At 46.3% G+C, this 27,031-nt stretch overlaps 1 protein-coding gene and 1 long non-coding RNA gene across 42 annotated transcripts in view; one reads left to right on the top strand and one right to left on the bottom strand.

Annotated features, from left to right (window-relative positions):
• Evl (Enah/Vasp-like) overlaps positions 1-27,031 on the bottom strand; it is a 120,216-nt gene that overhangs the window by 41,838 nt on the left and 51,347 nt on the right. For 16 of the 41 annotated variants that reach the window (XR_015622161.1, XR_015622166.1, XR_015622169.1 and 13 more), the window contains exon 1: positions 8,771-8,905. The exons of 14 other annotated variants lie outside the window; for them this stretch is intronic. Coding sequence is in view for 4 of the 27 variants with exons in the window: in XM_087554821.1 (XP_087410947.1) it covers positions 8,771-8,775 (5 nt within the window). In the remaining 23 variants the exon portion in view is untranslated. Of the gene's footprint in view, positions 1-8,614; positions 9,365-11,632; positions 13,984-27,031 lie in introns of those variants that run through there. 11 more of the 41 variants (XR_015622170.1, XM_087554848.1, XM_087554824.1 and 8 more) reach the window with 5 other exon arrangements.
• Positions 136-25,345, top strand: LOC102555052 (uncharacterized). Its single transcript, XR_015623339.1, has 2 exons — positions 136-446; positions 25,104-25,345. It is a non-coding gene; the product is annotated as an uncharacterized LOC102555052 (long non-coding RNA).

Raw genomic sequence — 27,031 nt, 5'->3', positions numbered from 1 at the left:
CTGCTCTCCGCCCTCCTGGCTTGCTGGTGTTTGAAGCCATCATCATCTACACCTCATCTACAACATCGTAATAGCTTCCTGGCTACTTTCCTATCTCTGGGTTCCAGTCTCTGGAGTCTCAATGTACCTCTGATGAGGTCAGAGGAAGAACTTCCAAGGCAGGTGGGCCTGCCTCTTCAAGCCTCACTGGGACCTGACTACTCCACAGAGGCTTTTATGACCTCAGACAAAGTGCTTGTCTGTGGCTTGATCTTAACTGTTGCTCTCCTTCCTTTCCTCACTTCCCTGGTGCTTTACCTGGGGGATTAAGATGTATGCCTTGTCAGCATGGAAGGCACGGCCTGGGCTCCTGGGAGACCCTCAGAACTCTTCAATTCCATCCTCCAAACAAGTCCTCAGCTGGGTCCCTCCCCGATGTAGTCTGGTGGAAATATGGCTCCTAACAGGTACTGTTTCTGTGGCCTCGATAGCTCAGTTTATTCTTTCCAGCTGAACTGACAAGCACTAATCTGTAATAAACTTAGATACCTTTCTTTTCAGACAGGGTCTTGATGTGTACCTCTGGCTGGCCTGGAACTCACTATATAGACCATGTTGGCCTTGAACTCTAGAGCTACTCTGGCCTCTGCCTGCTGAGGGCTGGGATTAAAGATGTGTGCCCCCACGCGTGGGGTATGAAAGCCTTAAGTTGAAGTGTGAGATGATCCTTCTCTGAGCTCTCTAGCACATCCTGAACCTACCTAAGTGTTTCTCTTAAAGCTACTCTAACAGCTGTCTCATTTTAGGTCCCTCTGTTGGGCGATGCCTCTAGACAGGTGCTGATCGAAAAGACAGACCACTGTTCCATTCCCACCTTGGAAGGTCCAGGATGACAGGATGGATTCTTGGGCTTTGCCCAGTAATTTCCTTTCTCACTATCCTGGAATTGACATTGCCCTGCCTAGCACACCAGTGAGACTAGGCTGTGTCTGGTGGTAAAGTGGGGCTTGGTAGAAGCTTCCCACAACATTTGGGACTTTTAAATGACTTCACTGTTACTCAGGTAATTAGGAAGACTATTGCCTAAGATGTGTTCCTCTCACATCCAGAGGTGTGACTCAAAGCTCAGGTGGAGGGCCACTGCTTTGGGAAAACTGTCTACTCCTCACCTGACAATTGCCAAGAGTAAGGCATGCTCCCTTGAACATGTATCTGTCCTGAGGATTATGACCCGGAAAAGAAAGTCTTCCCAGATAAACCAGCCCTGTGGTGACCAACAGACATATACTGGTGACGCTCATGGCCCCTGGAGGTGGTTCTGCATTTAGCCCCACTGCAAGGTTATGTGTGCTTCTGATACTTAAAGGTTCCTAACAGGTTCTGTTTTCATCAAAGCTATTTCGAGCTTATGTGCCCTGAGACTGTAGTTTCTGGAGGTCAGGACTTGTCTGAACACTCCATATTCACCTGACGTGCCCCAGTGCCTTCAACTCAGCAGCCTGGAATCAGTGAGTGCTGAGGGGGCGGGGTGGTGATCCATGTCCTGAGTCAAGAAGTTGGAACCAGACTCCAGGGCAGTATATAAAGCCCCAACAACTTGCTTGCTTTTGACATATAGCACCAAAGGTGACTCCTAAAGTCACTAAATAATGGGCTGTGACCAGGCTTCCTGACTTCCGGCCCCTCAGATCTAATTTGAAGATAGTTCCCCAAGGACAAACTTGAGGGTCACTGGACCTCTTTATTTGTTCCTTTCCCCAATGCGGGCACAATGAACAAATCTCCTTTGTTTTTCACTACTATCTCTTTAACTGACATACTCAGGTGAACCTAGCTTATCAGAGGACCCAAAGGTCTCTAGAACCAGCAGAGTAAAAGGGGGGCCATTTTAATACTGCCCAAGGAATCTCAGGGGCTGCTGTGAGGCAGAAGCAAAACCTTTCAAGAAGAGAGAGTGAGCCAACCAAGGAGGGAAGAGGGGCCCTCCTTGGGCACGCACAGCCCCTTCTCACTAGGGCTCACTGCTTTCCAAATCTCCTACAGGAATGAGGAAATCTGTACTACGCTATATGTCACAGTTTAGCAACTGAGAAACACCTGGGGTCAGGTAACTGACAAACATACTGTAGTGGTTGTTTTCCAGGAGGGAGGTGGGCAAGCATTCTCCTGCAGCAAGCCTAAGTCTATGCTGATGTGGAAGAGTCCCTATGCTCACTACTGACCCACTGTTACCATGTGATGTGCTGTTCTGCTTTACTTAGCAAAGGGAAAACTCCCCAACTCCAACTTCTCCTTGTCATTTTTAAACTGATTTGTAAACTGTCAAACCTACAGAGACATGCAGTACCCACCCCTGTTCCTCTCATTTAAACTACCCAGAGCTAACAGTCTGGCATGTGTGATTCATTTTGTATGCATGAATGTTTTCTTTCATTTTCAAAGATGTTTTTAAATATTGATCATCTTATGTGCATGAGTATTTTGTCTGGATTGGATGCATGTGTACTATATGCATGCCTGGTGCCAGAGAAGGCCAGAAGACAGCACCAGATCCCCAGAACTGCACTTAGACAACTGGGAGTTGCCATGTGTTGGTAGGAATTGAACCCCAGTCCTTTGCAAGAACAAGTGCTCTTAACCACTGAGCCAGCTCTCCAGCCCATGATGTATTTTCTTGAATTATATGAAACTTGCAGACATGATAGTTCAAACCTAGGTTCTAAGCATACATTTCTTTAAAACAGATATACTAGCTAGGATGTACTCAGTGGCAAAGCACTTATGTATAATATATGAGGCCCTAGATTTGATTCCCAGCACAATAAAGCAGATGTTCTGACATATAAATTTGGCAATTTTGGACCCAGGACCTACTCATAGATCCTGACACGTGGCTGCTGGCTGTGCTGTGTGCTTGCTCTAAGCTAGGGTGGTAGGCTATTTCTTTTTCACTAATAATGAGTTATGTTTGTGAAGAACTTGGACCCAGTCGTGTAGGTTGCCCCTGTTCTTGTCTCTACCTGGTACAGGTTAGGATGGCGGCCTCCATCCCCGAGCCCAAGTGCGCATAATGCTAGACTGTCTTCTGTTTCAAGCATGTCCTCACAAGAGATGGCAGGATCTTGGTCTTATCTCAGTGGTTTTTTTTAAGCTTCCTCATGTGTGCCGTGAATGGTTCCACCACGATGTGCAACTCTGTAGAATCCCAAAGTAAGGGAAGAACCTAATCTTGGACTATGACCTACATATATTTTTTTTCAATTTAATTACATCAAGTAATTTGAGTAATGTAGTGGTGAGCAATTAACAGTACTGGAAGTTAAAGTATGTTTCAATAACAGTACGTCAAGTATTTCTGGAAAGTTCTACTGTGAACTTATGAGGCGAGAGTAATAAAATCTTGGTATCATCATAAATGCAGTTTTGACCCGGCCCTAAAAAGGTCAATCTCCTTGCCACATTTAGTGTTCACTAACCTACAGAAATAAAACAAGGAACTGGATATCTACACAGTACTGTGCAAATACAAAGTGCTATTGCCTAAGTAACCTTTATCACAAATAAAGGCTTTGGGCAAACTCAGCCTAAATTATATGTTAAACCCAGGCCTCCTCTTTCCATCCAGACTGTTGAAGGCTCACACTGGGAGGTCACAGGCAATCTAGATGTTTGCTTTTTTTATCCTGAGGCCACCATCCTAAATGTGTATAGTGTCCTCACTTCTTTCTGAAGATTTGAGGAATCTCAAAAAAATACCCCAGCTGTTAAGGAGTTCATCCATTCTTACACTCACAGCACTTTCTATATCACGTCAAAGCCAGCAGCTTAGCCCATTCCAGGAGAGCCATCTAACAGGCCATGTGGACAGCAGGCCACCTACGCCTCAAAAGCACTCAGAAAGTCTGAGTGATCCAAGCAAGCCGTGCTGCTGAGTCTCTGGCTTTGGGGTGGTGTTCAGCTTTGAGGGTACATTAGTGGCCTGGGAATGAGAATGGCTCATCTCAACTAACATCCCAATCCTTAGCATGTCCCTTTGGCTCAGATCAACCAACATCTAAGTAAGTGCACGGTTTATTAGGCACAGGGACAGGCAGACCTGAGCAACAGACATCTTGCTCTGGAGCAGCTCTAGGCTGGTGGGCAGCTCTTGCCAGAGAGGTGCAAGACTTGCTAAGGAGGGCAGAGCTAGTGACAGTGTGCAAGGACGGATATTGCAAACACTGCAGAAGGCCTTGGTTCTTAAAATTTGGTGTAGGTTCCTTTGAGGAATCACAACTGAGAGGACAGACATGGCATATGAGACCTGGCTCTAATCTCAGCTGTAACAAGGGACCAGCAGTGTGACGTGAACAAGCACCTTAACAGTGCTGTCTTGACGGGGAGAAGTACCAGCACCTCACAAGGGGACTACAGCCAAGGTGCGCAGCCCGACTACGAGAACACTTGTCACCAGCACCTTCACAAGGGCAGCTGTTGGGCATCTCTTCCCAGTGACCCAGTTACCGGAGTAGCCACTGGGCTTGACCAGTTCACCCCCATTTCCTCCTTGGTGCCTGAGGAATGATGTCCTGTTGCGAGTGACCAGGAGCTTCAGGCCATTAGACCACTGGGGACAAAAGATGGCAAACACTTCAGAAGCTCTCTTGGGCAAGGCATGGCTTCAGGTCTTGGGGAATCACTCCCAGAAGAGTAACTATGAGGTCTTCGAGGCTTGCTCTTGGTCACAAGCTTCTGGGACAGATGACCCTGAATGAGATCCCAAGGGACTCTCTATGACTGTGGGTGCCTCAGAATGTGCAAGATTTCACACATCTTCACATATCTGTAGGCCCTGAGAGCAATAGACTTGTCTGCAGGCAGCCAGGATCAACTGCACAGGGGCCACTGTTTCTTCCCCACTTGGCGTAACCACAATGCCTGACACTATAGGAAGCTCTGAGCAGCAGCAACGGTAGCCAAGCATCTCCAAGCACAGAGTCTCAAAGAGAAATCCAACCTAGAGATTGAGTGTGTGAGTTCCAAGGCATGGTCTTAGGCTTTGGGGAGACTAGGGAACTAAAGGACCCAGTCCCTGCTGTCTTGGAACTGGTTCTCTAATGGAGTGAAGAGGAAAAACAGTAAACAAAACCTGAATGAGTTGTATATTGTGTCAGGTGGTAATGAGTGCTTGAGAGAAAAACCGCAATCATGGTAGACGCTGGGAAAGTGGGACGGGCTGAGGTGAACTGGCTCATACTGGAAGGAGCGATACACTCATTCAGTGTATTCCCTGTGCTGCACTGTGATATTGGCCAATTCCTGCTTGTCGGCCTTTCGCAAGAAACATTTTTGGGGATGTATGCTGTACAGGGTTCAAAGCCTACAGCTCCTTCTAGTTCTGCCTGTGTCAAGTCCTGTTCCCCAGGAACCACCACCTACCTATATCACACCAGACCCTGTGCTCCCTTCCCACCCACACCAGTGTACTAGGAAGTCCTTCAGGCTATCCCTCCCATGCCCTTACTGTGTCTGGCTACCTCTCTCCTCCTTGCCCCAGAATTCCACCTCCAGTCTACTGCCTCTGAGCAGGCTAGCTGAGACAGCTTCTGAAAAAGCCTTTCTGCCTCCATTCCTGTGTAGGTGCCAACTCTCACCACAGTGGCCAGTGGGAATGTGTTCAGTGTGCTCAGGCTTCATCCAGTTAGCTCCTTCCCTCCAAAGCTGCGCACAACTTGAAAAGTAAAATCAACCTTTTTGTGAACACTGACAGGCTTCGTGTACTATGTCCTTGGCCCTCATTCTCTTCCATTTCCCAGTCACATGACATGGTCCTCCCTACTCTCCTTCTGGCTCTCCAGTGTACCAAACTGCTCTCACCTCAGGGCACTTGTTGTCTCTCTCTGCCACATGAGTTTCCATTTCTAAATTTTGTCTGTCCTTTGTAAACATCAAGGTTTTAGAGAAAATGTTCCCACTAAGCACAGACGATGGTTCACCATTCTCTCCTCATCGCTCCAGCTGTTCTTTCTCTAGTTTGCGTTGGTAATTTCTCAGCTGCGGCCTGCCCTTCCCCTGCCCCTAGAAGTGTGTCTCCGGCAGCCATGGCAGCCCTGGCTGACTGAGCACTTGGAAGCCCTTTGAAAGAAATCCTTCCTGTGCTTCAGGATCCCTAAGAGGCCACGTTCACCTGAGCCCCAGCTTCTCAACCACAGATGCTCGTCTTGCTATGCTGTTAGGGTTAGGGCTTTTGTCTTGTTTTTGAGAGAGGATTTCACTAAATTGCTCCATCTGTGGACCAGGTTGGTCTCAGGCTCACAGCAATCTTCTTACATCAGCCTTCCAAGTGCTGGGATTATGGCGATGCGATTTCCCCACGTACTGTCTGTTGCACAGTCCTATACAGAGTGTCTCCTCACCCCTGCATAGATCTTATTCCTCTACAGCCTGAGGCTGGAGGTCAGTTCTTCCTTCAAGACAGCACAGAGTTCCGGAAACCCATATTTCAGGCTTGGCTCTCCCATCGCCTAGTTATGCTTCTGGTCAAGCCCTTTCTCCTCTTGCTTTACTTCTCAGTGACACAGAAATGTGTTTGTGAATAATACTTGCAAAGGAGTCCGGGAATGCTGTCCCCGAGTCTGTGACCCTGGTGTGTGGACAACTTCTAGGTTCAGGGTACAGCAAATATTAAGAGGAGCTTCCCCTAATTTCTTTAGGATCCCTTAGAAAGAATTCAATTGTCATGAGTCCCTATAAGGACATGCTCTGTGCCATAGGAGGAACACACACAGGCCGCATGTCACTCAGACAAGCACATTCCTCTCTCTAGATGGACTGTCTACATGGACAGAATCTTTGCATTTCTCTGGGCACAGGGGTGCTTGCTTGTCCTCCATGTGATGCTCTCATGTGCAAGCCATATTTAGGGCATTTTCTTTTCACTCCATCATCAACCCATTTCAGAGGCCCAGTTGCTGAGGCTACAGTCAGGGAGAGTGCTGTGAGACAGTGTCCTGTGTAGTGACAAGAGTACAAGAAAATTCAGTTCCTTGTCTCTGAGAAGGTGCTCACAAAAGGTTTACTGGTCCAGAAGTGAAGCCCTCTGTAGCCCTACCATGATTGTCATGGAAAATGGGGCCTCTAGATGCTATCATATCTCACAGGGACAGTGACAGTGTCAGGGCATGAGCCTGTTTGCTCAGACAAGCACACACAACCTTGATAGGAAGGGAGACAAAATTCCCTGGTTTTCTTCTTACGTTGGCTACTAGCTTACTGCAGCCAAATCTTGTCCATCTCTACTCTCTAGTTTAGAGCTAAAACTGGGACTTCAAAATCTGTCACTAACAATACTATGATACAAGGGGCTTTTCCTCAGCGTGAGTAAGACCGTGCATAAGGAGCACAGAGCAGTTACTGTGCTGGGGTAGAAAGTTAAAGGCCTAACTAAGCCCCACCGCCCTGGGCCTGCAGCCACTGTCTGCAGGAAGCTGAACTGTTTTCCAGTTGTAGCTTCTCCACCGTCTAAGGGCTAAGAGGCCTTTAAGAACTCTTGTGCCTCCTCCCCATTTCCTTCTGGTGCTGTTTTCTACCCCAGTGAGTTTCCTCAGCTTTTACAATGTAATTTACTGAAACTGAAAATATCATACCTAGGAATGGAAAGCATTTCCGTTTTTACAGCTCCATGCACAGATCCCCTGAAGCTACCAAGTAAACACACACACACACACACACACACACACACACACACACACACACACACACACACGCTTGCACAAAAAAGCAGAAATAAAGTCACTAAAACTCAAGTACCAAATCAGTGTTCCTCTGATCTAGCTGGGCTGCAGTTGCTCAGCAGACTGAACAGGAGGGGCAGCCATGCCCACGCTGTATTCTGCTGTCTCATTCATTCCAGTAAACTCACTGCAAAATGTGTCTCAAGCGTCTGGATGAGGCAGTGTGGGTAAGCTCCAGAGCTGGTCCCTCCTCAACCAGGTAGGCCCTGGGTAAGTCCCATAGCCTTTCAGAGTCCGGCATCCTCAGCCACAAGGCAGATGCAGTGACGCCTGCCTTATCCATCCAGGAAGGCCAAAGAAGACAACTGCTGAAGGAGCACTTTGCAAACAAAGTGGGGATTATTATTTTATGTAAAGATGCAAGACTATAACTTAATCAAATAAAAGTCGCAAATCTTGGAAGATAAGCTTGGTCTTACCACAACCTTTCGTAGTTATGGGAAAAGGACACTTACACCAAATCCTAGTCTCACTTTTTACATGACCATTCAGAATATAGCAGGGTTTGCAGGTGACCGGCACTCAATAATACTCAACATCATCTATGGGACTAGCAGCCAAAGAGGGACAAGACTCTCCACAGGACACAGTGCATGCAGCTTCTGGTGTAAAGGAAACTCAGGTCTCATCTTGGTCCAGAGGCACAATATACAAGCTGCCTCAGACCATTCTTCAAAAGCCTAGACCCACCACTCATACCTCTGAGTCAGAAACATTCCCGCAGAGTTCAGAACCCCCTCTACCCTCCAAAGCAGGTGGTCAATTCTGAGTAAGACTTTTTGACTCACGTGATTCGAGGTCACTGGCAACTACGAGTATAAGCCTTCTGAAAAGAGCAGAAGGGACTGAGGTTGTTAACTTACTCTAGAATTCTGGCAGGTCCTTTGTCCTGGTCTTGGATGTTCCCATCACTGATTGGTATCCAAGAGGACCAGAGAAGACTACTACAGAAGTTTCAAAATTAAGAGCCTAGGTTTCCTCTGTACAACCTGTATCCCATGCTGGGTTCCCGTACTCACCCCATGATTGAATGAAGGTTGCACAGGGAACCCTGAGGAGAGTCCTGTGCTCCACTACTGTCTCTGAATCAGAAGATCACAGACCCTCTGAAGACAGCTACGACTTAGATTCTACTTAAAACCAAACAGGAAAAGGAAGCTGAACCAGAGACAAAGGGGAAACAAACCCAAGTGAAAAACTGAAACCTAGGTAAAAAATAGAGAAACAAGAAGCTAACAACAGCACAGGGCCCCACCAGTGTGGGTGGCTGAGATCTGCTGCCTGGGCCTGAGACTGGCAACCTCAAGCTCCCCAGTTTCCTGTTGAATAAAAAAAAAAGAAAGAAAAAGAAAGAAAGAAAGAAAGAAAGAAAGAAAGAAAGAAAGAAAGAAGGAAAGAAAGAAAGAAAGGAGGAGAGAAAGAAGGACGTGGCTGCTTCTAAGGGGTTGAGCTTCTTAATTATAAGGGAGAGCGACAGGCAGAGACAGAGGCACCTGGAAGATGAGAGGGGGAAGGGCAGACGGGAGAGCCAAGAGTCTAGTAGGCAAGAGGACTAGTAACCAAATAGCTGAGGTTATATAGGGAAAAGCAGCTTGGGGAAGGGCAGCCCAACCCCTGGGCTGGAGAACCTAGGATAGGGGGCAGAGCACCAGCCAGGATGATTCTGTGATCGGTAGTGGTGAAGCTGAAAAAGACTGTCAATAGTGTCTGCTTTGATATGTTATTAGACACTTTAGTTTGCCCTTTGTCCCAGGTTTGGGACCTAATACTTGTAAGGGCCACAAATTGGCCAAAAGCTGGGGACCAAGCTGTGGTGCTGGCTCCACCAGTGACTATCAGTTCCATTATCTGGTCTAGGTCAGTATCACTTCAGGATCTAGACCCAGTTTTCCACTTGACAGAGCAGGCTCAGCACCGATGACTTCCTACAGGATCCTACGAGAGGGCTGCTGGACTCAGAAGGTCCTGGCTGGTTCTGAGACCAAGGGCCTGTATTGCGTGTACACCTAGAATAGTCTCTACTTGACTCTAGGGTAAAATCTGCATTTCCTCAGGAGACATGGCTTCCTCATGGGATATCATATCTGAAAGAACACTGCAGGAACATGGGAACCCGACTTTGTCAGCTATTTTGTGAGCATGACCTCATTGCTGATTCCCATGGCTTTCCACAAAGATGCATTCTTCATGTCTTCTAAACTTGGCAGAAACTCACTATAAGTTGCACACTGGGCTAGAAATCAGAAACCAAGATTTGAAAGGAAGGGCAGGCCTTGTCTTTAGAAGGCTTTTACAGTTCTAAAGCTGAGTGCAAGAGCACATTCACAATGCCAACACTCTGGAGGTTCATGGGTTTGAGGCCTACCAAGGATAGATGTGAGATCCTATGAAGAAGGAAAGGAGGACTGGGGCACAGTGAGGAATGGATCTGATAGTAAGTAGATACATTCAAATGTCATTGTTGCAACAGTGGGAGATAGCTGTGAAGGAACATAATGGGTTTGTTCTAACTGGGGAGATGAATGCCCTTTGAACGTTGAAAAAGTATTTTCAGAAGCATTAAAGATCTACATTTCCTGTTAAGCATGTGTCAGCTGCAAACCATGTTTTTGAATTGTGGTTTTGTTTTTAGCTGGTTGGAGCATTTGCTGTTTTCCCTTGTGAAATTTTCTTTTTAACTGTGGATTATTTGGAAGTATGTTATTTAATTTTATTTTGTTTCAAAATCTATGGTGTTTTCTTGTTCTGTTGCTATTTAGTGAGTTCTGCTGTGGTCAGAACACGTGCTTTATGACGACTTGTATGTCTCCCGGTATGAGTGCGACTGTCTCACCTGTTCAGAGCTATCTAGGGCTTCAGTGTGATGAAGACACAGTGGCCACAAGAGAGGAAGTGTGTTCTCTACAATGTCAGTTAGGTCAAGGTGCTTAATAGGTGCGGGACTCCCATGTCCTCACCATTTTCTCTAAGCATTTCATCAATTACTGTATAGCCTTAAACCCTCTACGTGACTTACGGGAAGATATGTCTCCTTCCACCTTCAGGTCTGTTAATATTTATATTTTCTACATTTTGGAGGTTTTATTAAGAACACTTTCTATTCTGTAGGGTTTTTTTTTTTGCCTTTTAATTTAATTTTATTCCTAAAATTGAAATTACTAACAGGTAGCACTAAAAATATACCTTCACTATACAAAACATTGTAAATTGATTACATGTTAATAAAGAATTTAGCACACATACACTTCTAAGAAGCTAGATGAAGCCCTTGCTATTAAAGGCTGTACCCGAACAAATGGACATGTTTAGTCTAAGGCCCTGGCAGTTGACTATAGAATGTCAATTGTCTCCCAATTATGTTTAAATGCAGAAATAGCAATAATGTTGAGACTTACATTCATTGAGTATTGGCATTTAAAACACACGGCTAATCAAGTGAACGTTCAGAGCAGCTACTGCTCAGGACAGTCCACACTAGCCCAGTCATCAACAGTGAGCTCAGTTCAAAGAGAACAAAGGAGAACGCAGGATAAAGGTAAAGTAAGAGACAGGGAGTGGCCTCCACACCCACACTGAACAGTCTAGCTTCAACTAGTGCTCAGGGGAGATAAGTGACAAAACTAAGCAGAACCTGGGGAAGCCGGCAGGTAGACGGGTCTATGGCACAGCCCAGGTTTCTTCAACTTAGAATGAACTTTCTATCCCCAGTTAGTAATCAAAATAATTTTTAAAAATAGCTTCTGCCTAAGTTTCCAGTCCCTTTAGTGCACTGAAACATTTGGGTTAAAGTCATTTGAGTGTCCCACTGTGGGGAACTCGATTTCAGGACTTGAAAACATGCATAGCTCGAACCACATTCTGCCTGGAGATGGGACACTTACTCATGTACTTGCCACACTTGGTGCAGGTGACCATGTGCCCATAGTCCAGCAGGACACATCAATGGCCTCATCCCAGGTGGGTTCAGCGCAGGCTGTCGTCTTCCTCATCCTGAAGTTGCATCCGCTCACCATATGAATTTTGGTGTCCTTCATTCTCTTTGTACAGCCAGTTGACTTTCTCTGTCAGCTCCCATTTTTCACAACAGCCAGAACAGTTGACAAAATTCTGAGCCAGGATTTCCTTCAGCTGGTGCACACTCATCCCTTCTACCTCCTTCAAGGTTTGACTCACTTTCTTCTTAGAGAGTCCCGGGTTCTGTTCTCTCAGTTTTCCTCTTCTTGTTCATCGTCAGCGGTGGTGGCATCATCTGTGTTTGCTGAAGCTATTTCACTTTGCACCTTTGCTAGAATTTCTGATCTGAAGGTGCCATGAGCTCTTTCTGGAAGGAGGACACTGTAGCAGAGGGGGCTGTATAATTTGAAAAATAGGATTTTGTAAAAAAAAAAAAAAAACTAGAAGTCTGGGACCTTGAGGAATTGAGGCTCCTTGAGTCCAGGTCATACCCTGAGCCTGGTCCACGATGGCACAGCACTAGCTCCACCAAGTCCTCCTTCTCACGACAAGCATCGGTCGGTACGTTTCTGAGGAGATACTGCCCCAGGTCCTTCACTTATAGTCGAATCAACTGAGGACGCTGGACGGCGTCTCTTGGAGTAGGTGACAAGTGGAGCACCTGTGGAAGTTTTCTTGTGAGACTGAGCAAAGTGAGCCAAAGTCCTTCTTGCAGTCACAGCAGACGTGCTTCTTTCTCAAGACTGAAATTGAAAGTCCACAGGCTTTGCGAACCACACTGGGTCCTTCAGTAGCTGCTGGTGGGTAGGTGGGAAAGCTAGAACTCGGTGTAAACCTGAATGGACCACTGCTTCCTTGAAGTCCCACCTACTGGCCTCTGACAGTTCCCATGACTTCTCAGCAGCCCACAGCATGAAGCCCACATAGAAGTAGCACCTGTCTTCATGGCCGCAACCGCCTCGCCTCGGTCAGCGCTACCCGGGAACTCAGTACCACAGCAGACTCCTCACACAGTGGACCTCCTTCCTTCTAAGAGGGCAAATGTGGCCTATTCTGTAGTCTTTATGGTTACTACTGCAACAAATTACCACAAACATAGTGGCTTACAACAACAACAATGCATTATCTCATAATTGGTATAGGGTAACTGTAGGTGAGAGGTCCACCATGATCAGGTACTCCATGTGCATCTCACTAGGTTAAATTAAGACGGTAGAATGGTGCACTCCCCTCTCGAGACTCTGCAGAAGGCAGCCCCTTCCCTTCCCCTCTCCTATGCAGTACCGACATTCCTTGGTCATGGTTCCCTTCTTCATTTTTAAAGCATGCAATATATGACTCTGACTCTTCTTCTAAAGTGACCTTTCCTTCAGGCCATAGTTAAGGCAAAATCTGCTTTTTCATTCTCTGTTTTTCAGCTGGTCTCAAACCCTGTGTAGTTGAGAATCACCTTGAACTCCTGAGCTTCCTTTCTCTACTTCCCAAGTGTTAGGATCATAACATGAACCACAAGCCCAGCAAGTTCTTTAGTTTTTTCTTTTGTGTGCATGTGTTCATGTGTGTGTACCTACGTGTACATGCATACATGTATGTGCACATGTATATAGGTCAAAGGGCGACACTGGGTGACTTCTTCAATCACCCTCCACTTTAGCTTTTGAGACAGGCCTCTGGGGCTTTCTTGGTTCTGCTCCACACTGCCTGGCTTCAGTGGGCTGGACCCCTGGGGTGAGTCTTCCATGGTCTTTGATCATCCTACCTTGTAGCTCCAGCTGGAGATGCAGTCTGACCTTCCTGGATCCGAGTTCCTCTGTCCTTGAAGGCAGAACCAGGGAAACACTTCCATAGGTGTTTATCCAGCAGGGAACCCTGGACACACTCTTACTTCAGGTTCTCTGGTCAAATGAATTTCTATTTTCACAAGTTGGAGCTTTTGATGGCTCAGGTCTTCTCCTCAGGGAACCCTTCCACATCATCCCTATGAAGCATGAGGCTCCTATCTAACAACTACAGCTGCTCACAACCCCGTCCTCCTCAAGTGTACACGTCGATGTTTTCTTTCACTTGCTGCTCTCACTGTATACCTCAACAGGAGCTGGGGGAAGGCACTGCCACAGGCTGAGTGGCTCTGATGCCTTGACATATCCTTTGCCAAAAAATTGAGTTCATTGCTTTTTGTTTTTTGTTTGCTTGTTTGTTTTTTAAGAAAGGGCATCACTTGTAGTTCAGGCTAGCCTCAAACTCACAAAGATCCATTTGCTTCTACCTCTTGAATGATAAGATTAATGGCCTGACAAGTTCACTACTTTTGAATTGGGCCCCATTCGAGGTCTAGGGATACAGGCAGAATATAGGCGTATGTTTTCCCTGGAATATCAAGAACAGACTCTAGCCCAGGTCCCGACAAAGTCCTTGTTCCGCTCGGAAACCTGAGAGCCAGGTCATCTTAGCTTTGAGCCAAGGTCCTCTCTGACCCTGAGACTTATCATTGGCTAGGATGGCAGTCAGTGAGCTACAGGGGTCTGTGACATCTCCTCAACAGCGCAGCCCGTTTACAGATGCATGCTGCCATACCCACCCTTTATGTGGGCGCCAGAGGTCTGGACAATTCAGATTCTACATGCATGCCAGGTACTGTATTGACTGAGCCCTGGTGCAGGCCTGCAGCTCCTTCAGTTTTTGGTCTTCTGGGTTCCACAAGATGCCCACTGAGTTCAGTTTCTAATACTCTGGGGCTTCTTTAGCCTGGAGCGCCCGAATTCTTCCTCATCCCTTACACAAATCAGTTCCAAAAGCCTACAAACTATGAGGTCAGCTTTATGCTGGGAATGGCCCCACTTCTGAGTGCCAGGTTTTTGTGTTGGTCATTTGTGCTGTTTCTGTGACAAAATCCCTAACAGGAACAACCAAGGAAGGGTTCGTGTGGCTAATAGTCTAAGAAGGGGTCCGTCCAGACGTAGTGGTTGGTGCACCTTTAACCCTAGTGCTTAGGAGGCAGTGGTAGGTAGATCTGTGGGTTCAAAGTCAGCTTGGTCCACACAGTGAGACTCTGTCAAATAAATGAACAAAGGGACAAAATCTTTTGTGACAGGAAACGGCAGACTAGGTATTAGGAACCTGGTCACCCATTCACCAAAGAGCAGAAAAACAGGCAGGAAGTGGGGCTAGGGAAAAAAACCTCAAAACCTTCCTTCAGTGACCCACTTCCCGTCAAGTAAGGTTCCACCTCCTAAAGTTTCTACAACCGTCTCAAATAGGACTATATCAGCTGGGGACTACAGGTCCAAAAGTAGCCTGTGTGAGACATGTCACATTCAAACTGTGGTTGGTCTCAAGTTGAGCTGACAGCCCCACATCCTACAGTACTGCATGGCCTCTGACGCCACCCTTCCTTGCCTAGCTCTGCAGAGGGCAATCTGAGCTGGCGTCGAGGGGTGCTCTCGCATGCACAGGCAGCCCCTAGGCAACAGCTTGAGGGAAGCCTTACACAGAACTCAGCTGTCTCTACTCAGACCGGCTGCCTCCTTTCTAGTTCTTCCTAAGCCTAACTTGATGTGACCTGGAATTCCAGGATCTGCCTCCTGTGATCCCTTTAGCTTAGGCTCTACCTTTTCCCTTAAGTCAGAAAAGTAAACAGAGGCACAGGACTCTAGCCACCTTAGGGCTTATCATTTCTTCTCAAGTCCTACACTGTCTGAGCCTGTTTGATTCAGTATCCTTTGTAGATTTTTTTAAAAATATTTATTTAACGTATATGAGTACACTGTAGCTGTCTTCAGACACACCAGAGGAGGGCATCGGACCTCATTACAGATGGCTGTGAGCCACCATGTGGTTGCTGGGAATTGAACTCAGGATCTCTGGAAGAGCAGTCAGTGCTCTTAACCACTGAGCCATCTCCAGCCCCTCCCTTTGTAGATTTTGCTCACTTTACAGATGTTTTCAAAGTAAGTCATTACTGTCACTTCAAGGAGAGAAGCAGAATCAGTTATAGTTATTACAATAACAAAGATTATTTTTTCATTTCCTGAAGATGTTGGCCTACGTGCAAATGTCTTGTGATAAAGTACCTTTCAGTTTCCTCTCCCACTTCCTGTCTTTGACATGGTGCTACTGTCTTTTCTGGTTTCTGAAAGCAGAGTGAGCCTTTGGGAGATCTCTTAACTCACTCCTAGAGCTTTAGTAATATACTTAGTAGAATCATGAGGAGGAGCAGGGAAGGAAAAAGGCTCTGGCCTGCTCTTGCTTTATGCATGACTTCCTGGTTATCATCCCACCCTCACTCTGGCTTCCTCATCTGTTCATTGAAAGCAATGGCTTTATTAAAAATTTATGGATGGGCCTTGAGGTGGTTAGCAGGTAAGCGCTTACCATCAAGCCTGGTGACCTGCATTTGATCCCAGTAGAAAGAGAGAACTGACTCTCAAAGTTGTCCTATGATCTCCACATACATGCTGTGTGTTGCATGTGCCCCCTTCCCACATCCTTAATAAAAACAAAAATCTATGCAGAACAGGCCTTAAATCAATCATGTAAAGATGACAGAAATTATTGGAAATATAGGACAGGGGATGTTGGCACTGAAGAAGCAGTTTAGTGAGGAAGAAACGTGTTCTGTTTAAGGAAGCAGCTTGTAATGTGATATGATGAGCCAAGCTCAGTACCAGCACAGAGCTTAAGATATAAGGTACCTGAAGGCTGATGGTAGATGGTGACTCCACAAAGGAACTTAGGAATGAGTGAAGAGGAAGGACACCAACACTGGCAGTGAGCGGGCCAAGGCTGCTGGCTCTGGCATGTCAGCACAGAAACATCCACTTGACCTACAAGAGCCAAGTCAGATTCCAAAGAACTTGAGAGTTTGCTAAAACAAGTCAGGGGCTAACCCCAAAGCCAGCTTACTTAGGAAAAACCTCCTTGAGAGACCAGCAAACAGGCTAGGGACTACTCATCTCACCTTGGTGGAATGCGTATGAGATGACGTCAGGCCTCTAGACCCTAGAACAACTGATGCCTATTAAAGATGCCAAGGAACCATTGACGTAAGAGCGCAACACACAGACCCTACCACCTGCCAGAGTGAGAACGAAGACCTAGCCAGCATGCCATAGCTCTGGGGAAGTCCCTAAATATACTAACCTTGTTTTTTGGCTTCTGTGGCTCTGCCTATTGGTAACTGTTCTTGCTAATTGAACTGTGTCAACCAGGATATGTTTTTTGTGCATAAGAAGCCAAGATCAGTAAGGGTCATGGTTACACAATTTGGGCAAGTTCCCCCATGTGACCCCGGGCCAGAGGATAAGGGCTTCAAGAGTCCATGTGTCATTTGAAGGAATCACTTCACAACAGCATCATGTTAGTTACCTTTCCAACATCACAACACAATGCCTGGACACCGCTAGTGAGCTCATGCTTTTGGAGGTCCAGTATAAGTTGGTTAAAACTTGTTTTAACTCAAGTCAGGCAGTCCCATTCTCTGGGCCTCTGGTAAGGGTGACACATAATGGCAAAAGCAGATGGCAAACGACTTGCCAGCCAGGAAGCCCATAGAGACTGGGAATCTAGGGTCCCTCCATACTTTCCAGAACTGTCTCTAGTGACCTAATGACCTCCTCCTAATGGCTCCCACCTTTCTAACACCACCACTCTGGGATATCAACTTTTAACACTCACCCTCTGGGACAGCAACTACAGAAGGGACTTTGACTGAGAGCAAAGGAGAAAATTCTTGAAGAAATGGTAGCTCATCAACCTCTGTGGTAAAGGCAGGACACTGTAAGAAGGAGGCAGGGAGGTGCTGGAGTAAAGAGGGAGAGAACTCCACACTCAACATTTACTGCTCTCTCCAATGTGACGAGGACAGATCAGCAATGCCACCAGGCCTTTTAATGTATTTGTCATTACCTGAGTCTTAGAGCCCTAACTATGACTTCAAAAACAAAATGGAAAGAAGTTAGATTCAGGGATCTCTCTATCCTTCTTTCTCTCCTATTTAGTGATAGGCGGTGAAACAGGGTGAAGTGGGGTGGATAAAGGGTGGGAAAAAGAACTTGCAAAGCAGCAAAGACCAGCTACAGCTTACTAAACACCCCAGGACAAACTTAAACACCCAACCTCCCAAGCACCCATCCACAGCCTGGGGGTTCCCCTCACATGCTTTCCCTCTTCAGCCACAGAACCTGGAAAATAAAGATAACAGTTGGGCAGTTCTGTAAGGACTGTAACCTGTCTCTTCAGCCATCTATGGCCCAAGACTTTGGGCTCATGAAGACCCTGCTTCAGAGTTGGGAAAAAGCTCACACTTCATAGGTAGTTAGGCCATTATCTATTATTTATGAATTACTTGCTTATATATCCTTGTTATTTTCAAATATGTGCAGGAGTTTCTGTGTCACATGATCACCTGTACCTGGGACGGCTAGGAAGGGTCTTAGGATCCCCTGGAGCTGGAGTCACAGAGAGCTAGCATGAGCAATTGTGGGGATTTTGGAAGTGAACTTGGGTCCTCTGGAAAAGCAGCTGCTGGGCCATCTCTCTGGTCTCAGTGTATCTGTATTTTTAAGTCAAGCTTTCTGTTAAGTAGCTTAGGCAGGAACATGGCTGCTAAGGTAAGGCCAGTCTAGGTTACATAGTTTCACATCAGTTGAATTTGTATAATTTTAGTTCAAACAAATCCACAGGAACATAAGGACAAGGGACCAGTTTTCATCATCTATGGGTCCTGGCACTGTTTCTCTGAACCCTTGGTTGGATTTGCTTTCTACAGATGTAATATTTGTATAGGTCTATGCAAATTCTACTGTAGAAGGCTCCATAGTTCAACCCCTACCGCACTCTCCTGCTCACCCCGAAGCCATACCCTCTCTGGTTGCTATTAATTCATCCTCTGTCTCCACAATGCTGTTTCCTGGAAGATGCCGCACTGATGGGATCCTCTCCTAAGCAACCTTTCACACAGGCTTTGCTTAGTGTGTGTGATGGTTTGTAGATGCCCCACCAAGGGAATGGCAGGATTAGAAGATAAGGCCTTGTTGGAGTAGGTGTGTCACTGTAGGTGTGGGCTTTAATACCCTAGTCCTAGCTGCCTAGAAGACTTCCCCTAGCAGCCTTCAGATAAAGATGTAGAACTCTCAGCTCTGCCTGAACCATCCCTGCCTGGATGCTACCATGTTCCTGCCTTGATGATACTGGACTGAACCTCTGAACCTGTAATCCAGCCCCAATTAAATGTTGTCCATATAAGAGTTGACTTGGTCATGGTGTCTGTTCACAGATGTAAAACCCTAACTAAGACACTGTGTGATAGCGGAGTTCACCAAAACTGTCGCGTTTAACAGTAAGCACGGCAGCTTTTTGCATCCTCTTCATAGTACTTCACCGTATGAATGCAGTATAGTATTTTTCCATGTAGTTGAAGGGCATCTGAATAGCTTACCATTCTTGACAGCTGTCAATAGGGCTGCTGGAAATAGTTATGCACAGAGTCTTCCTCTCCAGACCATAAACAAGCAGGATGGCCAAGTAGTTAACTATAGACTTCACTGACAACAGCTGACCACTCTGGCTCTAAAGCTGTAGGAACGTTACTACTGCCATGCTTCCCTGTCTGCTGGTCTCATAAGTATGCTGTGAGATCTTACTGTAATTCTAATTTGCGTGGCCTACTGAGTAACGGTTCCATGTATCCTGCCACATGCTCACTTGCCCTCTGCATATCTCTGTTAAAGGGTCCAAGTCTTTCACTGAACTTAAAACCCAGGTTGTTTCATTAATGCTAAGTTATGTGTGTGGTGTGTCTGCATGTGTGCACAAGTGCACGCACAGGACACGATCTTCCTGTACCACCATCCATTTTATTTCTTAGTCAGGATCAATCACTGAGCCTGAAGCTTACTGACTGGTTAGACTGGCTGTCTGGTGAGTTTCCCTCTTCCTTATCAGATCTGCCTGTGTATAATGTATGAACACTCGGGTGCCCTTTGTCTGGCTAAGCTGTCATCACTGAATCATCTTCATACTTCAGGTGAACATCAGTGGACATGCTCTTCTGGATATGTTTCTGGACTGTCTATCCAAGCACCCAACCTCCTCCCATAAGAGACCTTACAAACACACAAGACAAGCATGCTGACACCATATATGTGTCATAAGATAACACTAAATCAGACCATGGAACAGGAATACTGATTCGGTATTTGAATAGTTTACCCTGTGATGTAGGCTGTGAAACAGGCAACCGATTCTCTTGCCTAAGCCAGACAGCACACAGAACACCAAGATTAGTTTTGATGTCACAATTTAAGAGGGGTGCTGGCAACCAGAAATATTCTTGGAGGGTATTGAGATAGTGGAAATGGAAACCAATACAGAGGAAAGCAGGGATGTGTAGCCCAGATGTTCAAAGACATGCAATGTGAGCCTGAGCTCTGGGCCTATGGCTTGGAGCTCACTGCAAACAAAGTCACACTGAACTCAGAGGAAAGCTGACTCAGAGGCTGGCTAGCATCAGGCACTGTTCTGACACTTGGGTCCAGACACAGATAGGACACTTCCTCGTTTCCTAGGGGGAAGCTCTATGGGGGAAATTATGGACTCAGTGGTATCGATCAAGACAGTAGTAGGTATCTCTGCTTTAGGGAAGAGGCAGGATTCAGTGACTTAATTTTATTCTGCTTGTGCAGTTGCCAAAGGTGACTCAACAACTCTACTGAACAGATGACTCTCTGCCCTTACAGCCTCACAGACTGACTGAGTCATGTGAAGGAAGAAAGGTGCCCAACGTATCAAACCGCGGCTGTAAACCGAGTTTTGAAGTCAGGCTTCGGATGATTGCTTGGTCCAAATTCAGCACTGTGTTTGCTGAAGAGTGCTAGCACCTCCTTCAGAGAGATAAACTGTCTCCTGAGTTCTTCCTCCTCACTGGGTTTCTCATCTTTCTGGATTACTGTCTCAGAGATCTCTGCAGAAAAAGCAATCTTACATGCCTAAATTTCAACCCTTCCAATGACAAAATGCGGAGGAAAATCAAATCAGACCACCTCTTGTAAAGATTCTCTTCTGTTCTGAGCTGTTTGAGGTGATCTGTTCTAATTAGGCTGCAAACAAGCCTGGCCTCGAGTTCTAGGATACAGCTGGCGGAAAAAGTTGCCAAGACTACTTAAGATCACACAGGCCCAAACTAGCCTCAGAGTAGTCCAAGAATGCATGGTTCATTCCATAACTCATTCCACCCATTAGCTGCAAACACGCACTGGGAAAAAAGACATCACTGGCTGACTTACTTTTACTTATCTACCTAAGGCAGGGTAGAGACCAGGACTAAAACTGCTGCTTCGGGATCTCCATGGGCAGTGTGGTCTGGCAAAAAGGCAGTATATCCCCTCCTATCCCCAGCTCTCTGAACATGTGCTTGCCTTCAGGTGAGATGCTCATCTCTTTCCTTTCTACCACCAAGAGTTCTGGTGAGGATCAATGGGGACAACAGGCATAAAAAGAGCTTTGCAAACTGGGAGGCATGAGACTACCTCACTCTAATGGCCATTCTTAGTTGTCAACTTGACCATATCTGGAATTAACTAAAACCCAAAAATGAATTGCACACAATGTGAGATTTCTGCTTATTTGGAAGTAGAAAGATCTAATCCAGCTCTTTGAGGTAGAAAGGCACACCTTTGATCCAAACCTAATCTTGGCTACACCTTCTGCTGAAATTCGACATAAAGACATGGAAGAAGGAAGCTTTTGCTCTTTGCTTTCTTGTTCTCTCCTTGATAGTAAGACCATTCCTTCACTGGCATGAGCGTCTATTTCTTTGGGACTCTAGCATATACTAAATATCAGCTGAGACATCAGCTTCACGGGCTGAGCAACTACTGGCTTCTTGGACTTTCTGTTCATAGACAGCCATTATTGGATTAGTTGGATCACATCCTGCAAGTCATCCTAATGAATCCCATACATATTAGTATATTAATATTGATTAATTCTATAAATTCTGTTACTCTAGAGAACCCTGACTAATACCTATCCATGGATCTCAACTTAAGTGCAATGCAGTCTAGCCTCTAAGAAGATATAATCACATATAAATCAAATCAGTCAGATATAAATTGTGGAGTCAGATCAATGAGAAAGGTAGCTGACAGCATAAGCAGAGTAATTTTCTCAGTTTGGACAGTGAGAAAGATGGTTGCAAAAAGGCAAAGAGTAAGGCCACAGAAGGACCTATGGACCAGGTTCTATTAATATTCAAATAATGCCATCAAAAGGGCCCTCTTTTTTATTATCGCCTGTACAGTCTATAAAGCATGGCTCTCATTTAGACTGAAGAGTGGTATTCCGTCCAGGAGGTCTTTGGCAAAGCTGACATGTTTCTGCTTGTTATGTCAAGAGAGGGGTTGTGCCTCAGTGGATGAAGAAGGGCAGGGGAATAACAGTAGGAGCCTGTCCAATGCAGCTTAGGTGAGAGAGGAAAAGAGAAGGGTGGAGGAGAAGAGCCAAGGGAAGAAGCAGGCAGCTGACAGTGCATTTCTGACTTAGATGAATCCCTTTAACATTCTGCTGATGATTTACACTGAAGAGAGCTCACGTCACATGCTTTGTCTAATTCCATCAGCACCGCATGAAAGCAGTGGCAGACAGGCAAAGATCAGACTTGGGATTTTCTGAAGCCTATCAGAGCGAAACGTGCTGGCCAAGGGCCTAGCCCTGTGCTAAGAAGAGCATGACCCTAGGATAAACTCCACAGTACAGAGCCTCACATCAGCTCTAAGCAGGTCTATCCCTTGAATTCCCCCCACAGCTCACAGAAGCAGGACTGCAGTCTTTCTGGAAGGGACTCAGGAGATACTGCATAAACCAGAGTCAGGACCAAGCTCTCAAAGGATCATTGAACCAAGAAGTGTAAGAAGGGGTTAAAGGCATGATTAAGGGTGGGTGCTTGACACCCATGTTTTTACCAGAACTTGAATAACTTCAGGCCTGTTACATGGCCTTGGAGTATCCCTTCCCTCCTGAGAGTGACACTGCTCTAAACACAGGAGTCTGCTCTGCTCTACTTTAAATGCTCTTTTCCTAAAGCAAAGGCAACTGCTTCAAGTATGGCCCACAAAACTGTTACCAGGGAGGCAGTTGGTAGAACATAGTTTCCTAGCCTGGTTGAGAGGAAATACACTCACTGTGCAAGGAATTAACTTTCTAAAACACTGAAACCTTTTAAAAATATCAGTCAAATTTGGTTTTTCAAACAAAACTGTTAATTTGGTGCAATCTCGTGGATTATGCCCTGCGGTGTACTGAGCCCAGACTAAATTTCTCCATTTCCCAGGTCCTCAGTGTCTTTACGGTCTGGGTTTTCACCTGGGTGTGTTCACTTCCGTTACTCAACGCCACTTCCATGGATATGTGTGTATCAGCTGATGAGGTTGCTGAGAATGAACTCCCGCTCTCTGTAAGAGCAGCAAGCTTTCTTAACTGCTGACCCATACCCTCAGCTCCTCTCTTTTCAAAAAAGACTTAAAAAAAAAAAAGAAAGAAAACAAAACAAAAAGAATTTCAGACACATAGCAAAATGGAAAGGGAGGCAGAGATCTGCCCTGTATCACTGACCCCACAACTGGCATTGTCTATCCGTTTTACAATGACGGGCAAATCGCTGTATCTGTCCAAATGCAGACACTTGAGTGTACACTATCGAGAGTAAATGATGGAGTCAGGTGGGAGGAAGTGTGTGTGTTCCTTGGTTACAACTGTATACTCTACTGGGGGCTGTCTATAATGGGGAGGAGATACAAATGTGGGGGTGAGGAGAAGGAGAAATATCCATCTACCTCTCAAGGCAGGATAAATGCAGAGCACTGGAGGACGCTGCTGTGAGCCCACAGGAAGAGGACCCACACAGCAGACCTGGGAAGGAAGATAATGACTGACAGAAGCAAGGGAAGGGCTGTTAACAATTCAGGCAGGCACTGCACAATGAGCTGCTTCCAAGGTTGTTCCAGGGCAAAGCAGAAAGGGACAGAAACCAGCAAGACAAGCAGCTTGAGGTCATGGTCACACAAGAAGACAGGCAGCAGAGCAGGAAGCTCTCCAGCACCATCAGTGTAGGGGCAGGGCCTCACTGGGCAGCTACTCAGACATTCTGCTCAGTCCTTTTCTTGCCTGTCTGTGGTTTACCCATCATTTCAGTAAACCTAGATGTTTGATCCAGATCGTATGTGAGATAGTAAATTTATTTAAAGTTTCTAAGAAAATATGAAACCTCTACCGTATCAGCGAGCTGGAGAATCTGAAATGAGGACTTACGTTTCCCGCTTTTCATATGGCAAGCACTTCATCATCGTGCAACTAACAAGGCCAGCGGAAGGATGGTGAGCTGGCTGCACAGTGCACTCGCCGCTGAGCTTGATGACCCAGGGCTGAGCTTTGGGACCCATATGGTAGAAGGAGGGAACTGACTAGTACATTGCCCTCTGACTTTCATATGTACCATGGCCTGCTCCCCTGTCTAATTAACTAATTGATTAGTTAATTAAACTAGTTAGTGAACAGAAAACTGGTCAGACCTTGTCCTTGTGATATTTAATATTATCAACTTGATAGATCTAGAATCATCTGGAAGACAAGTTTCTGGCAAAGAAGGATTACTTTAATGAGGTTAATTACAGTGGGAAGACACCTTCTGAACTTGGGCAGTGCTCCCTGGGCTCTTAGACTCTGAATAAAAAGGGAAAACTGGGTGAGCAGTAGCATTCTCAACTCGGCTTCCTGATTGGACACATAGGACCTGCTGCCATGACTTCCTCCCTGGGATAGATTATATTCCCAGGTACTTTAAAGGCATAGAACCCCGTGCTCCCTTAGTCTGTGGCCACAAATAGACACTTGGTGGGACTTGCTATTTTGGTACTCAGGAGACTGAGGCAGTGAGTGGATCTGGAGCTCTAGGCCGGCCTGGGCTCTACAATGAGATCCTACCAGGATAGGTGTGGGGGAGTTATATTAAGGTAGCCAAGGAGTAAGCGCAGTAGAAGCAGGGCCAGTGTTGCCTACCAGGCTATGACAGTAGTCTACTGGGACTGAAAGCCCTGACAGCTGGGACTCCATGGCACTAAATGAGAGGAGGTGAAGGTCCACCTCACCTGACAGCTCAGGCCATGGCTTCTGCTCTTTGGGTACAGGTCAGAGAGTCTACAGCCCAACAGAACTAAGAGTTCTGCCCAGACAGGGGCAGGAAATCCTATGGGCTCAAACATGTTGCATTTGCTTTGTCTGTGTTTAGTAATTACAGTAACTTTTTAAGACTTTAGGTGTTTCTTTTCCTCACGTCTAGAGTGTGTGGTGAGGGTAGAGCCTTTTGTTTTGTTTTAAATGACAACTGGTTACTGATGTGTCTTCCAGCTGCCACAGCAGCACCCACCCACGTGTTTATACTGCTCGTGCACCTGTGGCATCCCACCCAAGAGGAAGGGCAAAGGAAGAGCCTGTCACCACAGCAGAACCAGAAGAAAGCTCTAGTCCCGTTCTGCGACTAGCCTGCAGGACATGGCCAGGTTCTGGCCCTGCGTAGGTTTGTTTCCTCACCTGCCATCAATTTCTAGCTTACTGAACATGGCGTTAATTAAATAGCATTTTAACCTACAGATCTTGGCTGAGTCAACAAAAGATACCCTCTCTGTATCACTAACATCTAACTTTGAAGGAAAAAAAAATACACTCATGTACCACATAGTGTGCTGGGAAAGTTCACAGAGTACTTCCCCCACCCTGGGGGAAGTCCCTCAGGAGACCCTGACACTTCTACTTCAAGGAAGTGAAAAGTCAAGGCTGTTCTCAAGACGGAATCTGCCAAGCCGTTCCTGCTGTTCCCAGGCTCTTCACTTTGCCAGTGCTTTCTGGGAAAGCACCTCTGGGGGCCTGGTACACACACGGCACCTCTGGGGGCCTGGTACACACACGGCACGACACCCCAGCCCAGGCTTCACAAGACAAGCTCCTAACAGCTGCTCATCATTTACAAGTGGGGCAGACAAAGGCTGTGGGAAGCACAGAGGCAGGTGGGGTAGTCCTTGAGTGAGAGAGAAGAAAGGTGACTTCGCTCTTACAGGAGGGAAGGCAGGCCTCAGTTAGAGTGAGGGTTTCTGCTAGACAGATCTTTCCTGGCCTGGGTACTAATCCTGTCCTGGAGCTGTTTATACTGCAGCTGCACCTCGCAGCCTCACATCACCACAAGTCAACTTTCTCTGGACACCAGTGTCCCTGGCAGGCGGATAGCCATCTTCCCTGCACCCTCACATGCCTCTCCTCTGTCCATGAGTGTTCTGCTGTCCTCTTCTCCCCTAGTCATGGTGGACTAGGGCTCCATCCATACAATAACAATACCCTTACCTTTTTAAAGGCCAAATACAGTCAGTCCAACTGACAAGGGCACTATCTTGTGATTTGAGGAAACACAATTGCGTCCATACTAATGCCACATAGTGCCCACCTGAGTCAGAATGATAACTTTGAAGGTGACTGTCATGGTGACCTCCTCTAGAGGTCAAAATACTGTAACTGTTTTTCATTTCTTTCCCAGTTTCAAATTACTCCAGATTCTTTACATTTAAGTGACAACATTTAACAAGAAAACAAAAACTGGGAAATTCATATAATGCCACAAAGAAAATATTTCATGGATAAGTCTGGCTTAAGTTAGGGGGTAACCGCCTAGGAAGGCACTGTCAAAGCTGCAGGGGGCACTTTCCGGGGGCTATCACTGAATCCCTCCCTCTTTCCTCTCTCTGGGCTTCTTGGGCAGGCTCTTGAACTTGCCCTCTTCCTTGAATGGGCATGATGCCATTTCTAATGGTGCGAGTCTGATTCCCACAGGGAATAGTTCATGACAGTCTGTCTTTAAATCAGTTGCCAGGATTCGAGGAATACCCGTCAGCCTGGCCAGGTCTGAGTTGAGAATCATCCCTAGAGTAGGGTTGAAGCTTAGGTTTCAGGAGTCCGAGGATGAGGTTAGATCACTAAGGACAGAATAAGAGGTTCTTACCACCCAATTCCTCCTCTAAACACAGCAGCTGTACAGAAGTAGTAGTGGCCTAAGCAGTGAATGGAGGAGCCAAACCTATTTCAGTGCCGTTTTACAGTGTTGTTAGTGCAATACTTTAATCTGTCGGAATGACCTTAAACTCACAGCACTGTCCATGTGCGGAAGGACAAGGGGCTCAGTGACCAAGGGCAGAAAACACTCGCACATCTCTCCCTGGCAGTAGAAACTGCTCTGGCGTGCAAAGGGGCAGCAGGGTTTTCCTTCTGGGTAGTCCTTCACTTGACGCAGA

The sequence above is a fragment of the Rattus norvegicus genome, chromosome 6, assembly GCF_021556685.1.
Source record: "Rattus norvegicus strain SHRSP/BbbUtx chromosome 6, alternate assembly SHRSP_T2T, whole genome shotgun sequence".
Lineage (NCBI taxonomy): Eukaryota > Metazoa > Chordata > Mammalia > Rodentia > Muridae > Rattus > Rattus norvegicus.
This window is presented reverse-complemented; position numbering and strand designations above follow the sequence as displayed.